The following is a 16,555-nucleotide window of genomic DNA, read 5'->3' on the forward strand; positions in this document are numbered from 1 at the left end:
TTTTAAGACTTTATTTGAATGTAAACATAATCATTAGCGTTTAGCAGGTTCACCGTCTTAGTTTGCTGTGTAAGCATTTCTAACGTTTCAACACAACAAATTTGTGGAAGAAGAGCTGAAACTGATATTGAAAACAAATAGAAAGACCATTGGTCGCCATTTTAAGACTTTATTTGAATGTAAACATCATTAGCGTTTAGCAGGTTCACCGTCTTAATTTGTTGTGTTAGCATGCTAACATTTCCACATAACAAAGTGAAGAAGAGCTGAAACTGATATTAAAAACAAATACTTTATTATTGCCGGTCATTTTAATAATACATTTTGATGTAAACATAATGATGAATGTTATGCATGGTCACCGTCTTCGTTTACTGTGTTAGCGGCTGTACTTCATCAACGCAAAGTACAGCCGAGCTGAGGCTGATGGAAATTTGATATTTCAGTATTTAAGTCCTGAGTATTTCAGGAATGTGATCAGAAACCAAAGAAGAGCTGAAACTGATATTAAAATTGAATAGAAATGTCATTGGCAGCCATTTCTAAAACTAATACAACATAATCACAGTGTTGTATATTCTCTGATTCAACTGATGGTTGTTGACATTTTACAGAATACATAATCTTATTCAAAGGAAAATGTAAATGTCGAAACAGATCTTTGTCAAATTCTTGTATATTGAGATGTTTGACACAACACAAAACAGTTTTTTATTAGATTTATCCTCTGGGGATCAGACATGTTTGTGCCAATTTTATTGCACTCAGTCCATTAGTTGTTGAGATATTTCAGTGTTGGACCCAAACAAACAAAGTGTCCTTGACATCTGCACAGTCGCTTAGCACAGATGGTACATTCTTTGCTGTTACATGACTGTGAGAATTTTTTTTTAAATTAATTTTATTATACTCTAACTTAATCGTGATGCAACACATTTCAAAAAAAGGACATCATATAAAACCACTTCATGATCCAGAACTAACCCACTCAAGTGTTGTGAGATCCTTTTCGAGCAGATGTTGCATCTGATTGATGCTATTGGATTTCAATTCAATCCATGGGAGTCAGCCAGGGCTTGTAAAAAATTGTAACAGCTCCTCCCTAAAACATCTTGGGGTTCAGACTTTTGCTGAATTAGCTAATGTTTAATTCAACAGCCAAAATCTGCACCGGGGTATGCCCCCTCTCTCTCTCTCTCGTTCTCTCTCTGCTGCGTTGTAACTTCGTGACACGGGGAAAAAAAAGCAGCAAATATTCACTGGGAATGTGACACGCACATTGTTTGTGAAACATATGGAATAGCTGCGCTGTGGAACAGCCGTGCTCTGCCTTCGACGTTATTATTCTGTCGAGCTTTGAGGTGCAGTGTGGAGACAAAAGTGCAGGCTGTCAGAAGAGACTGTTCCCAGTAAAAATATCTTTTCAAGGGTACAGCCTGTGCACCTTGCAGAGAAAAGATGGGTCGGCTGCTAAATCGGGCGACGAGTGACTCAGGGAAAACGAAGCAAGCCGGAGGTGACTTTAACGCCGGTCACGAATCCCAACCAGTGACACAGCGTTTATCTTTTTTGTTATGTGTATGTTAGGGAATTGTAAAGGCAACGCTTACAGCAGGGCAATAAAACAATAACGTCATGAATATAAACAGGTTAAAAATCATGATATACAGCAAGGATATGTCAAAGTCACTTAATCTCACGGTGGGTGTCGTCCGTACCAGCACCCCCGCGACCTTCATGTGTAAGATAAAGCGGTAAAAGATGAATGGAAGATGTACATTGATAAATAAGTGTGCATTGTATTGTTATAATACATAATATATTATGTCAAATACTTCACATCTTCTTAGGGGAAATTATTTCTCTGCGTTTAACCCATCCTCTACTAGGAACCTTTCCTAGACCTAGGAGCAGTGGGCAGCCACTGAGCAGTGCCCGGGCACCGGGGAGCAATGGGGGTTGGGTACCTTGCTCAGGGGTATCCCAGCCCTTTGATCTGGTGGGAACTCAAACTGGCAACCCTCCGGTTGCAAGCCAAGTTCCCTTTCCACTTGGCCATGGCTGCCCAAACATTACAGATACTGGTCTTCTTCTGTAGTTGGGGGGGGGGGGGACCAAGGCAGGACTTGTCAAGGTAGAAATTTCATAGGTAAGCGATGACGACATGGCTAAATATTATTAATAATTTCATTTTTTTAATATAAAAGCCACATACATGCTGTATTTTGCCTCACACCATGGCCATTGACCCGTCTTTGAGCCCCGTAAATGACACGATCCCTTTGCACGTATCCCCCCCCGAGAGTTGAAAGACGCCATATTGTTAGTTCAGCGAGATGAGATCCGAGTTCTGTGAGCGACACATGGCAGCCTGTGTTAACCTGAAGAGTTCGAGCTCAGCAAGACTGTTAATTCACATAACACTTAGCATGAGGTCTTACGAACTGGCTGTTGGGCCCCTCGGCTCTGCCAATTTCCACATTTCCACGGCAATCTTCAACATTTATCTGTTTATCTGTAATCCAAACAGTAATGACTGGATTGCTGGCGTGTCCCCAGGGGCTCATGAAGACACTTAAAGGTCCAGTATGTAAGAATTAGTGACAGCTGATGGGGAGACAACAGATTGTACAAAAAAACAGAGGAGTCACCCTCCTCCCTTTCCAAAGCACATTTTTGCATCGTAAGCTTCAGGTTCAAAACACAAAACACATGCTCTGGCTGATGGTTTGTCTGTTCAGGTTGCTGTAGAAACTTGGGAGAACCATAACAAGGTTTAGACATTGTTTTAATTTGAACAGGGACAGTGTGATCGAGGCCAACAGTCCCCTCTGTTGTTATTGTGATGAATTGTTAGACTGAAAGCTGCAGTATTTAAAGTGTGGGGATTTTTGTTGTTTTTATTCTGACTTTGTTTCGTCTTTGTGGACAGAAACAACGTAATATTACTTGAATGCAGTGTCTTTCATCTGTCAAGCAATACTATCAGACCTGTCTGAGGGAGCATTTGTGTGTATACACCAGCAGAACAGTCGTGGGTGGGGACTCTATCAGGGGTTTATGTTTGTTGTTTTTGCTTTACGTGTGCAATGTTGCTGTTGCCTCAGTTTGTCTCTACATTAAAGGTGCATTATGTGATAAATTTAAAGCAACTGAACATAAAATCCTCCTAATATGTCACAGAGAGTCAGGAATAATGTTCATTTAACAAACTGAACTCACCAACAACAACAATACAGACAAAATATTTGCATTAAAAAAATATTTTGCAGGCTGCAAATCATGTTTTTAAATGTTTTGGCATGTGGCGCCACCTACTGCCGTCTACCAATCATTGCCATTAGTAGAGTCTCTACCCAGCAACCACGGGTTGCCAGTTACGTCAGAAAACAAAACCTAAAAGACCTCGGTATTTTGAATTTGAATGTAGTAACCGTTTTTGGCCACATTCTTACATGTGGCACCTTTAAGTAAATCACTTCCACAGAGTGACATCGTACCAGTGCAATGACGATGAACAATGTCAGCGAACGTGACTCAGCGGACAACAATGGAGGACGTCAAGCTCCATGGGATATTTACACTAATCCCTAAAGGGAGTCATGGTTTTCAGTCGCCCAATCAGCTGACTGTCATGGGTGGAGGCGGTCTAGCTACACCTGTACCCTAACATATTTACTTCTGGTACCCCAAGGGAAGGGTACAGAGAAATGGTACCATTGGCCAAATTTGTGCGTGGAACCTATTGTTTTCCTTCAGATTCTGTGGCTTTGCGGTCGTTTTTGAGGGGGTTAACGTGGATAAAAAATCTCGGAGGTCAGGCGAAAATGCAAAAACACACCCCTAAGGTGAAAACGGAGCCAAAATTTAGTTCCATCGAATTTCCCGAAACTCGTGGGAAGATGTTATAGACCAAGACGGACAAAAAAGTCGATCAGAACTATGGCCACAACTCAACAGGAAGTCAGCCATTTTGAATTTCCCATTTTGCCGATTTGCACGGCTTTGTTAACTATAGTTTGATGTGTTTCAAATGAACTTGGAATTTTGCCTGGTTTTGTTCCTTCCTCTGCGCCAAAATGAGCCATGGTTTGGTAAGAGGTAACCGTTTGCTTCTCCAGGACGAGAACTTCCGGGCTAACTTGTGGCTATGAGGGAAGCTGTGTTTACGTGGCTGCCATGCTGAAAAGTCAGACAGTTTGGTTTATGGCTGTAGGAAGAGATAGAGATCAGAGGAGGTGTCAGCTGCTGAGTCTGCAGTCGACTCCTCTGGCTCCTCTTCCCCCTCTCCCAGGAACCCAACACCGAGCCAGGCCACCAGGACCGAGCGGGAGAATGCGCGGAATTCTCTCAACACATTTGCTCACTGCTTTGCACGTTCTCACTCCTGTGGGATGTAAAGCGTGCCGCCCGGCTCTGGGGATGCGGCTACCTTGCTCCACAGTGAGCGTGCGTGACGCCTGCGCGAGAGGCGGCGACGACGAACGTAGGCTCAATGCAATTTGGCCGATGGGTAGAAGGAGAGTGTCAGGAATGGCTCGCTGCTGAGAGAGTGAGTCATCTTGGACAGAGCTGCTGTCGTTCTGCCAGTACAACAAAGTTCAGATCATTTATTTTTGTCATGGCCCCAGCTGAATGAAATCTAAACCAACAAGGAGTCGATCAAAGGTTTTGGCACGCGGCCCATCCTGAAGAGCGCAACTAATAACAAGCGGTATTTAGGACTGACCTAGAAGAATCAGTTACCTGCATTCCATTGAAACATATCCCAAATTTTAGAAAATTCTGTCAATTTGTGTTTCCACCTAAATATAAAGACTCTATACATACCTATATCCTATCCTATCCTATACAGATCCTCCCAAAAGAAGGGTTGAAGGTGCAAATTGACTATATAAATAAAGAGTGGCTGTTGACTCATAGTGGCAGGTTTTAGTCAGGTGATATCTGAACGTTGTTATTTGCAGAATCGGTTTCCATTGCACTTATTGTTTTCCTTCATGTGTTTTGATGGAGAAATCGTAAACTAGGGGCTAATGGAAAACAAGTTGTTATTTACCAATAACTTTCCCTTTTGTCAAAATGAACAAACTCTCACCCGGGGACACTGTCGTAAAAAACATAAAAGGACACTCGGAGGCAAAGAGATTAAAAAGCCTCGGACTGTAATTTATGTGATTACATAAACTATCAGTTGACATAACTGTAGTGCTATTAGTATCACAGAAGTAAATGAGTGTGCTTTTTCCAGCATTGGATTTCAGTGCAGAGCTCAGGCCTAAAAGAAAACAGTCTCACTGGGTCAAAAGGCAAACAGGCAGCACCCGCATCGCTGCAAAATACTAATCACAAAAGATTTATTTTGCCTCAGAGCGGAGGTTTTACAGGGTTTTTTTTCTCACACCTTTGTTTATTCTCCTTAGAATGATTTGAAAAGAAATTGTTTGATTAGGAAGTAATCACCATTTCACACCACAGCATGAACATGTATTTCAGTAAAGTAACAATATAGACATATTGTACATATCATGATATATGTAATGTAAGAATGTGTGATACTGTTGGTGGCTGCTCTAGAAAAGCAATTATATTAACTCATTACTCCCCCGCAGTCTCACCCTTAGATGCAGCAGATTCATACAAACTTTATTTTAAAAAATCTTAATCTTCTTGTCCATATTCATTGATTAGATTGGTTTAGACAAAACTAAACTAAACTTAAAAGAAATGATTATAAATGACGAAATGTTGAGCTACTTCCGGGTCAGGTGATGTCACTTCCTCTTACTCTTTATTTCCTGGTCATTACGGTCACTTCCTCTTGTCCACAGTTCCCACCTGAGAGTCCAGAGAAACACAAACTAAGAGCCTGAGCCTAAGAGTCAGCAGTCAGGGTTCTGGATGATGGTGAACTTTGGAAGAAAATCTGGGGGAAAAAACAATAGAACTGGAACAAAAGTACTATTCAAAAAAAAAGTTGAAAAGTTTAAATTATTAGGACCTATTTTTGTTGAATTGATTGCAAAGTCTAACCTAATTAGTCATTCATGTTGAAATAAGCCTCGTCACACATGACATCTTAGGACTGATGTCACTGTTAAATTCGATCAGGACCCAAACTTGGAAATAATATCATTCTAATGTAGAAAAAGAAGGCTCCAGCTGAGTCCCCATCCTGTGACTCTTGCATGTGGACATCGCCCTCTGCTGTCCAAACAGCTGTCAGGACAACCAGTGGCTGCCTGAAGGATCAGTCTCTGCATTGCAGCACTGGAGCACATGTGCATGTGGTTTGACTGGGATGGATCTGGGTCTCTTCACTTTGAATGAAACTTGCGAGGAGAATGATTTTTCAGTGAATAAAGAGTTTTTCCCTGCGCGACTTGAATTCCAACTCAAACACGAGTGTTTGCAGAAGTTCGTTCGTTCGCTTCGTGCTGAGGAGTTCATTCGTGTCCACGTGCTCGGGGCTAAACGTGAGAAAACTGTGTCATCCTCTGCAATGCAGGCACCGTGTCTGAGTGGAATATCAAAGAAAATCCGATTACTGAGTTTCTTCAGTCAGGGAGGAGCACTGAGTGTGCAAGAACAGGAGAAGAAACTGCACTTTTTTGCTGTGCGTTCCCTCGCATTTTTGACCATCAATAAGGAGCTATTTTAAAGTCTTTAATTAAAGAAACTGTGTCAGGTTCAGACACAGTTTATATCAGAAATATCAAAAGTAGGAAGTCGTGATTGGTGTCTGTACCCAATTTGTTCTTCCGCTGTGTGGAAGAGCGGCTACTTCCTGTGACCTCTATTGTTCTAAGACAGTCGTGGTTTCCACCTGCCATAAAATGAAAGAAGACACCCTATTTTCTTTTATGTAACTGCAAGAAATCTAACATTTTTTTATTTTGAAGTCCTCAAACTGACATGCATTGTATCAACAGGGCAGCAACAACTGTTCAAATGCACAATAGGATTGCTGATGTCCTAATCAGGCCTTTATTTCAGTTGTTCATGGTCACTTGACAGTGAAAGGTTGTGAATATCCTCCCGTAATGTGACAAAGACGTCACTCCTTCATTGAGCAGGATGACTCCTTTAACGTCAGAAGTATGCAGAGGACTTATTGGACATTAAAGATGGCGGCGTATTTTGCGTCGCCCAGGGGAGCGGTGTACTTAATGGAAAATGCACCGCAGAGAATCCGATCCAGCTGATCCGTCAACGATGGAGGCCGTGCAGGCTGAGTGCAGGGCATCGCAGGCAGGATTAGGCATAAGTCGCACCGTGGTCTCATGTGCCCGTGTCATTCCCGCCCCGTGACCTCGCCTGTTAAAAGGTCGCTCTAATGAGACGATTCCCCGCGTGCCCTTCAAGTGCCACGCTGGAGTGCAGGAAACAATGCTGCCTCGCAGGAGCTATTCTGAATGGTGTCACGGTGTAAAAGTGGCAGCGGTGAATTATGGACGCCCCCTTTGATGCTGTTTATGTCCCCTGTTTTAAAAACGTATAAACACACTGCAGATTCCCAATACAGGGCGTGATGTTGTCGATACCTCCACCCAAAAACCCAAGAAGAAACGTCGTGTCACGATGATTCAGCACAATAGTACTTACTTGTTTTTTTAAAGGGCCTGCTTAGCAATGCAGAGCAATGAGAACTTGCTCTCTCTCTAGGTTTTAAAGGTTAAATCCACTGAGTAAGTCCTGCACCCGAACATATTGGCACCAAGAAGCAGATGCGATCTAAATTGTTTTGCTGTTGTTTTTGTTGTAGCCCATTGAATCCAAAACTGTCAACAGGACCCAGAAAAGGGTCTACAGCAGATGACTGATTTAGAAGTGTAGTGCTATAATGACGACAGACGACAGAAAGTGTTTGAAAACTCAGAATTAGACATGGCTCGATACCACTTTTCTGTGTCCGATACTGATACCAATATCGGTCTGATATGTGTTTAGTTTTATACCATATCTATGTATCTAACTTATCATATCTAACTTTTATATACAAACAAATGTTTGTCTTATTCAAGCCACAGTCAATGATTTCCACTTGAATCTGTTTTTTCAGTGTAGCAGTGAGTTGAGATCTTGTTTCAAAGGGCAACATTCCAGTGCTGCACACAAGAAGTGATTTGTTGTCATTCTAGTCAGTAACATTGCACTAGTTAAGTAAGTTTCAGAAGTGAATTCTGTTTCTAAAAAAAACCCCAGCAGTTGTTCAGTAGTTTGATCTCCTTCTGTATACACACAAACACTCCCTCGGTCAGGTCTGATAGTATTGGCTGACAGAGCCTGTTTTCAGACAGATGCAGATCTTGATGTTATATGAAGTGTAACAAGCCAATGACGTTGCTCTGTGTCAGTCACCTGCAATCACTCCAAAAACAAGACATTCTTTTGTGTCACTCTTGGTTTTCGCCATGTCTTCCCTAAAAGAACAAGCCCACACTTCCTCATCATCTCATTGCGATTGTTCCTCCCAGGCCTTGCAATTAGCGTAAAAAAGAAAAAATGTCAGTGAAAGCATGCACTTAAGAAAACGAGGTCTCAGAAAACAAACTCCGGAAGCCACTGACTGACAGATGTGTCTGCCCACTCTGGTTCCTCTGGCTAAAGCCGTGGCTGCTGTGGCTGTGCCTGCGGTTGCCACCGGTCTTTGCCTGGAGGCATCTGACGCGAGGCCATTTCTCGGTTACAACAACAACAGCACACTGACAACTGTGACGCCGGATATCCGAAACATTTTTAAAAAAAAACTTCGTTTGAGGCTTGTAAATAAATAACTCCCCCCACCAATGATTGTTTTTGACAATATTGTATCCAAGGCTAAAAATACTCCTAAAAAAAACTGTGTATGGGCAGCAAAACAGGACAAATAAACCCCCGGAGTTGCATCTTGTTTATGCAAAACATGACAATTTATTTGCATCACACCCCGAAAATATCTCCATAGTAGAGGCTATTTTTTCCCTTCCAAGCCCGCGTGGAATGTAAATAACAACACTGCAGTCCCCGCCTGCGGAACAGCCATACAAGGGCAACGGCGCTGCGCTGAGTGCGCCCCACACAAACGACCACTCGCGCAGCACATAATGATGGCATTCACGTCAGTGGTTGAGCGGGTAAACTGCCTCCTCCTGACCACTTCCAACTAACAAGCTCAAATTAAGACCACTCATGACATCACAACTGCCAACGAGGCTGCTGCGTCCAGCTGCTGCGTCCAGCTGCATGTCCGCGTCCAAAACAGCCTGGTGGATAGAACTCACAGCTATTTGGTTTTAGCTAGTGGAATAATTTGAGCTAAAAATGCTAATTAAAGGACCACTATGTAAAATTTAGGGGTGTTTCTTTTGTTTTTGTTTATTGAATATTCTACACATAAGTTTATTCTTATAAGTGTATACTCATCTTAAAATGGAAATAATTTGGTTTTTGAAGATGTAAAATAAGCCCTTTTTTGGTACGTGAAGGCCACCGTAGTATGAGTGAGGAGTGAGCATTCGGACGCAAATTTGTCGCGCAACAACTTTACGCGATATTCACGCCGGCCGGACCTAGCGCCCCAATTGAAAACTTTCAACTTTTGCAGAAAATCGAACTGACACATGTTGAGATTCTATGAATGACGTCACGTACTTGCTAGCGTCCAAACTCCGGTCGAGGAAAATTTATTATTTGGGTTGTATTATTATGTGTGGACACTCGGTACACGCTGTACGACACTTTATCTCGTGTGGAAACGTCTGCAGTGAAGAAACCGTCGTCTTGTGTGGTTTCGCAACAACCGCACGGAGCCGGACACAACGCGGCGAGTTTCACCGTTAAATTCGGGACGGTGGTTGATATAATGTTGCAAATCTAATGTTTTACGTCCACAGAAATCATACTTCTGTTCTATATGGTACCACCTTGGTATGATACTAAATCACCAAAAGTATGTTTTTGTGCATATAAAATTGAGTTTGAACATTACTTCTCTTCAACATAAACGAGTAGTATTGCAGTACAGATACAAATTAGAGAGATGGATCATAAGTGTTATTCTGTAAAAATGAAGTTTAGCTAAGTGATTTTTTTGTGTATTATTTGTTATCATGAAGCTGTCATAGTTGAACAGGAAATGGGCCAAACATCCCTGTGTTATTCATGTTGGAGACAGAACATTCATTAACACAATATTGAATTATAATTTGAGAAATGTAAGTTAACTAAAAGGCAGTTCCACTGTCACCACCTGTAAAAATCATTTAAAGCCTGCATTTTTATCTCATAATGAGGTCAAATTGTTAAAATATGTGTTCTCTTTCAGGACAGAAACCCTATATTGATAAATGTTTACAATGCACTGTCGTGATTTTGAATCACTTTATCACTAACTCCTATCATTTCCCTCAGAACCTGTGGTTCTGCGTGTGTGAAAATGGAATTTGTTGCCTGTGTTTTGTACACATGGTTCTGTTCAGAAATAGATAAATAAAATGAGCGCAGAGGATGGAGTTGGAGAGAACGTTATATTTAACTTTATATACTTAAATGTGTTTTGCGCAGTGCAATTTTGACTCCATAACTTTTTTCCAGAGTCATAATTTCGGAGGTATTCTTACTTTTATTTCCGCGTCTGTAGCACAGATGTACTCCAGTCTGTTCTCCACCAGCGGTCACGTGACTTTGTTTGGGAACATACAGCATAGGAGTTAAATCATTTCCTGATGTTAAAAATAAAAAAGTTTGTGCAGAAAGATGCCAGATATATGAAACTTGTCTTCACGTGATGAACTTAAACACAGAGAAGGCAGCTTTACGTTTAATTGGGCGGTCGAAATAATGATAAAAACAAATCACCTGTTGTCACCGCAGCTCTTGTAAATATCGTCTGGAACACAACATAAACATCTATATGTGTGAATGGAAGCGTGATGTTGTGACCGCACTGTTTGCATGACTGGATCTGATATTTTGGTCACGGCTGTAGGCAGCAGTGGAGGAGTTGAGGAATGCGTGACCACAGGCAGGGCCCTTTGGCCCCACAGTTGCATGTCTTCCTTCCTTGTCTGGGCACAGAGACACGGACCATCGCCATCCCTGAACGCCTCATCCAGGTCCACTGCATGACAAACCGCTGCCGACAGCCTCCCACTCACAAACTAGAAAATGACAACCCTTGGTGCGGCTGCTGCTCTCTTAGAAGTGCAGTAAAAAAAAAAGAAAGAAATTGAGCGATTTCCCTTTTGCTGCAGTTCAGAGGGAGCTGTGATTGCCTCCGCCCTGAGTGTGGGCGTCTGGGTGGCTGAGGACATGTCAGGTTCATGTCAATCAGCAGGTCATTCTCTTGTACCTCTGTGATCAACGGCCCTGCAGCTTCGGACTCCTGCTGCCATCTGCTGGACTGCAGGCTGAAATAATATCCCATGATTTGCCTTTTGAAACATCCAACGGTGCAAACACATCATCTTATAAGTGCTGTTTACTTTTTATTGACTTTGGACATGGACATCTGATTTGCACACTGCAAATCAGACATTTTTACTGTACAGAAATTTCAAATTAAAAGTCCCATATTTGCATGTTTTGATAGAAAAATGATAGCTTCTGGGATGGCATAAGCTTCGGAATCCTGCTGCCATCTGCTGGATTGCTGGCTGTAATAAATCCCATGATTTGCCGTTTAAAGCATCTTAACACTTGACCTACATTTAATTCTAACCCTAACTCTTAAGAAGTCCAGAAAAAAAGCCCTTGTGTGTGAGGACCATCCTAATAATAGCTCCTCTTTTGTTCCACCAAAAACAGAAGAAATTCACTTCAAGACAATTAATAATATCTGCCTTCAAGGTAATTTAATGTATTTTATTATACAGTATTTTATTTTTTGTCATTTTGTTCTGGGAACACTTTATGAAATGGTTAAATATAAAATACAGGGTTGTTACTACTGTAAATGATAATGATGTTGTTGTTGTTGTAATAATAGAGATTGGACATAATGTTCAATGTTTTGCTTAGTTTAGCCAAATCTTTCATCCAAATGTATAAAGACCACTTTTATAATGAGATCCAACTCTGTATAAAGTTGCTAAAAGTAATGTAATCAAAATGTGCCTAGTATTTTCAAAAAAAAATTTTTTTATTTAAATTATTTATTTATTTATACGATTTTGTACGCGATTTCATATTGTTTGTACCGAATTGTCTGCCGTAGTGTCGTAAATGAGAAAAAGATAGCTTCCGGTGTTCGTCACTTCCTGTAAGGTTCAGGCGGGCTGGTTGAAATCACACAAGTCTCCTCCGCTGACTGTCGTGTAACTAAAACCACGCTGATTATCGACATTTAGCGCGTTATTTCGCTACATTCTGTGTTTATTTCACGCGCTGACGGACACGGACGAATGTTTGCCTTTCAAAGCTAGCGGCGGCTGAAGCTACATTAGCGTCCCTAGCTAACAAACACAGCTGCTGTTAGTTGTCGTTGGACTGATGTCGCTGCTTGCGTAACGCTAATGTTTTCATTTACTGGATTAAAGAAAACACCTTACGTATTGTTAGAAGCTATGGACCGACCATCGAGGTATGTGGACTTTAATGTGTCATCCGCAGTTCGTGGCTCCATGTTTATGAACCGTTGTTGATGGACGTTCGATGCTAACACGGTGTTTTGTTGTCGATAAACAGGAAGACGAAGGCTGTGGATTACCGTGAATCATCCAAAGACTTTGACGACTGTGGTGAGTGAAGACGTTTTTGTGAAAGACGATACTTTTTAAACACATAATATTATAATAATCGCCAACTGACTGTCTGGAACTACTAATACAGATATCCGGTTTCCAAAATAAAACACAGAGCGCCGTGTACGTTGAAAAGCACAGATTTGAATAATAGAAATCCATTGAAAAAAACAATGAAAATCCTCAGCAACTCAACGTTGAGAATTTTCACATTTCAAAACTTTGAAGATGGGACTTTTAATTTGACATTTATATAAACTGTCTGATTTGCAGAATGCTAGTAGTCATAGATGTCCTGAACACAACCGAATCGGTCTTGTCCAGAACGTATGGAAATGTTTGTTTTTATTACATCTTGACTTTTTCAATTAAAAAGTGTGCATATAGGACATTTATCTTGAAATTTCTCTAGAACTGTACAGTAAAAATGTCTGATTTGCAGTATGTTAGTAGACATAGATGTCCTGAACACATCTATGTCTACTAATGTAAGGACATTTTTGTTTTTATTCCATCTCAAAGTTGATACTTTTTTTTCATTAAAAAGTGTGAACATGGGACATTTAATTTGAAATTTCTCTAAAGCTGTACAGTAAAAATGTCTGATTTGTAGTATGCTAGTAGTCATAGATGTCCTGAACACAACCTAGTCAGTCCTGGGCAAAACTTGTGGAAATGTTTGTTTTTGTTCCATCTCAAACACTACAATTTTCTATTAAAACGTATGAATATGGGACATTTAATTTGAAATTTCTCTACAACTGTACAGTAAAAATGTCTGATTTGTAGTATGCTAGTAGTCATAGATGTCCTGAACACAACCTAGTCATTCCTGGGCAGAACTTGTGGAAATGTTTGTTTTTGTTCCATCTCAAACACTACAATTTTTCTATTAAAACGTATGAATATGGGACCTTTTAATTTGAAATGTCTCTAAAACTGTACAGTAATAATGTCCGATTTGCAGTATGTTAGTAGTCATATATGTCCTGAACACAACCTACTCCGCCTTGTTCGGAATGTATGGAGATTTTTGTTTTTATTCAAACTCAAAGTGAAGACTTTTTAAAGCTTTAGCTGCTTCTGTAAATTGTTCCATGCTGATGGACAGTTAATTAAAAGAAGTCCTCAAGCTCTCTCTCTGTTTTTTTTTTGACAGATGACGATGATGATTTTGTGAAGGCCCCGCCCAGCAAGAAGGTCAGGGAGGATCGCCTGAAACAACGGGAGCCCAAGAAACCGTTGATCAGCTTGTCCAGCCAAGAAACCACCGCCCAGTCAACGCTGTGCCAGAAAAGCAGGTGAGTCACATATGAGGCTGAATGCTTTATTACTTGGCAACAGTTCAATAACGGTGTATATCATGATATCATTTCTTCAATATCAAATAGAGGACCAGCATATGTTGATTTCATGTTTGTGCATTCTGTAACTTCACTTTACTGGGACTAGGGGCCAATTCCTATCTTAACCCTCAAGCTAAACCCTTAATCTTAACTGGCCCTCATAACCAAGTGTTGAGGGTTATTTTGTCAATTAGAAATGGGACACCCCTTAAATGCAGATACGTCTTCAGACTGTAGGGGGCAGAATAACGCGAAAGCTGCGTCCAAAACTCCAAAAAAGAAGAACACATTTACGTCACGATTATTTATTACGATCTGTTTGTCAGTCAAGTTATTAGGTTGTCAGTCAGTTATAAGATGATACTCATACAAATACCACAACCACGGACATATTCAGCTGAAAGTAAACTATAGCAAACCATCGCTTGTCCCGCACCGGCCGGCTATTGACAAAAGATCGTAAAATAAAAATAAATGTTACGCAACAATGACGTCAGTAATCCATAATATGTGCCTAAAGATAATACAATGGTTTCGCTGCTTTCTGCAGCATCTTTGTTCTGTCAAAACACGCAATGCATTCTGGGTAGCCCAAGGGTGGTCTCGGAAAATCTCAATATTGAGGGCGATACAGCCCCTCAATTTAATTTTTCTGAGAATCGGGACAGCACTTGCATTCGAGGGATTGCATTTTTGAGACTGAGGGTTAAGCAAGGAATTGGAATTCACCCTAAATCTCGGTCTTAAACTATATGACATTTTGAAGCCCTTAAACTTGTTTTTTCGTCTGAATATTTATACAGGATAAAAAATGTTGGCCTTATGTAAAGGCAATTTTTCCTGACATGTATTTTATTGTAGTATATGGTCCACACGTCACTCAAATGTAGATCCATTTTTCCTCCCACAGAAAACCACTGGATGAGAAGTTGTTTGAACGAGATCTGGAAGCAGCGATCACTCTTTCTTCGCTCAATTATACAGACAACATAAAGGACCAACCACCAGCCAGTAAAGGTATGTTGTGTGTGTTAAACCGCAACAACCTTTTTCTTACGTTTTCAGTTTGTATTTATTTATTTCTTACGCTTCTTTAGGAGTCATGAAGGTTCTAATTTCAGTGGATGAAAACACAGATCCTGCTTCGCGGCACCTGTCGAACTGCAGTGTGGACGCTGCCGTTTTAGGTGAGTTTTCCGTCCTTTTTATTCACTGCACTTTTTATACGTCGTCTCTGATGCTTTGAACACTTGAAATAATCATAGAAAACGTGTGTTTTCTTCAAGGCTTGGACGAAATCTCGTCAGAAACGGGGTCACCCGCTTCATCCAGACAGAGAAAAGCTTCTGCTGTGGAGCAGAAACAAGCGCTGAAGGATGAGGACGAGGATTATCGACCCAAACTCACACCAGGTTATAATCTCCTCTTCATCCTCTTAAAAACATGTATTCATTATTTTGTTAAAATAACAATAACTTAAATGTAGATTCAGAAAGTGACGACGATTTCAGCGAAGCAGCGGAGAGCGAAGACGAGGAATTCGCTTTCAAGAAAGTCAGCACAACGAAAAAGAAGGAGAATGTCGTCACTAAGAAGGAGAAGACCAAGTCCTCTCAAAATGAAAAGCAGCCACCCAAGGCAGCAAAGACTAAATCTACAATCGCAGGTCAGTTCTTGTGATTCTGTGTCGCTTTTGTTGTTTCTAAACACTGTTCAGGAGGATAATTATCACTTTGTTCTGTGCAGCTTCCACACCAGTGAGAAGTCCTCCAGCAGCCAAAACTGCACCCAGGAGACCGGCGCAGTCGTCCACTCTGTCTACACCCAAACCTGCAGTATCTCTCAGTCCAGCAGGGGGCAGGATACCCAAGTGGAACCCTCCAGGTGCAGTGACGGTGTATTTTTCTTTCATTAACGGGGGAAAAAACACACACACACACACTTTGAGAAATAGAGGCCTTTAATTGAGTCAAAGATGATCCATAATTTGCGGAGCCTCGACACAGAGTGGCACCTGTGTGTGTCCCCCTGACTGGTGAAGATAGGAGAGAGCCAGTCAAACAAGGGCCACTGTAGTTCCCTGTAGCTCCAACAGTCTCACCTGACACATGTCACAAATTCTGACACCTGAGCGGAAGTTACAGTATGTGTCGCTAAATTTACTTCCTTTTTTTCCCCCCTCCACTTGATAGGTCAAATTGGCAGAAGTCCGACCTCGTCCCTGAATCCAGCCGTGAAGTCTCCCGGGCAGGGTCTGAGACTTGGACTGTCCCGCCGCGTCCGAGTCAAACCGCTCCACCCCAGCGTCACGAGTCACTAATGCGCGACGTCACGGTCTGTGTGCGCTTGTGTCGGTCGAGGCCGAGTTTTTATCTTTAGCGCTGCTTTTATAAAGTTGCTTGTAAATATGTTCTTGGTTTGTACATAAAGACATAAGTATATTTTTTAGCTTAAGCTGTGTGCGTGATACACTGTGGTGCATCGTTA

General features: G+C 41.3%; 1 protein-coding gene across 1 annotated transcript; it reads left to right on the forward strand.

Moving 5' to 3' along the window:
* Positions 1-12,545: 12,545 nt before the first annotated feature.
* rad51ap1 (RAD51 associated protein 1) lies at positions 12,546-16,480 on the forward strand (the record flags this gene model as incomplete). Its single annotated transcript, XM_083906762.1, has 9 exons — positions 12,546-12,562; positions 12,667-12,719; positions 13,882-14,023; positions 14,979-15,085; positions 15,166-15,255; positions 15,355-15,480; positions 15,555-15,734; positions 15,815-15,952; positions 16,261-16,480. 9 exons carry the CDS (start codon positions 12,546-12,548, stop codon positions 16,386-16,388), a joined length of 981 nt encoding a protein of 326 aa, XP_083762888.1. The 3' UTR covers positions 16,389-16,480.
* Positions 16,481-16,555: the final 75 nt, after the last annotated feature.

The sequence above is a fragment of the Microchirus variegatus genome, assembly GCF_963457635.1.
Source record: "Microchirus variegatus genome assembly, chromosome: 20".
Lineage (NCBI taxonomy): Eukaryota > Metazoa > Chordata > Actinopteri > Pleuronectiformes > Soleidae > Microchirus > Microchirus variegatus.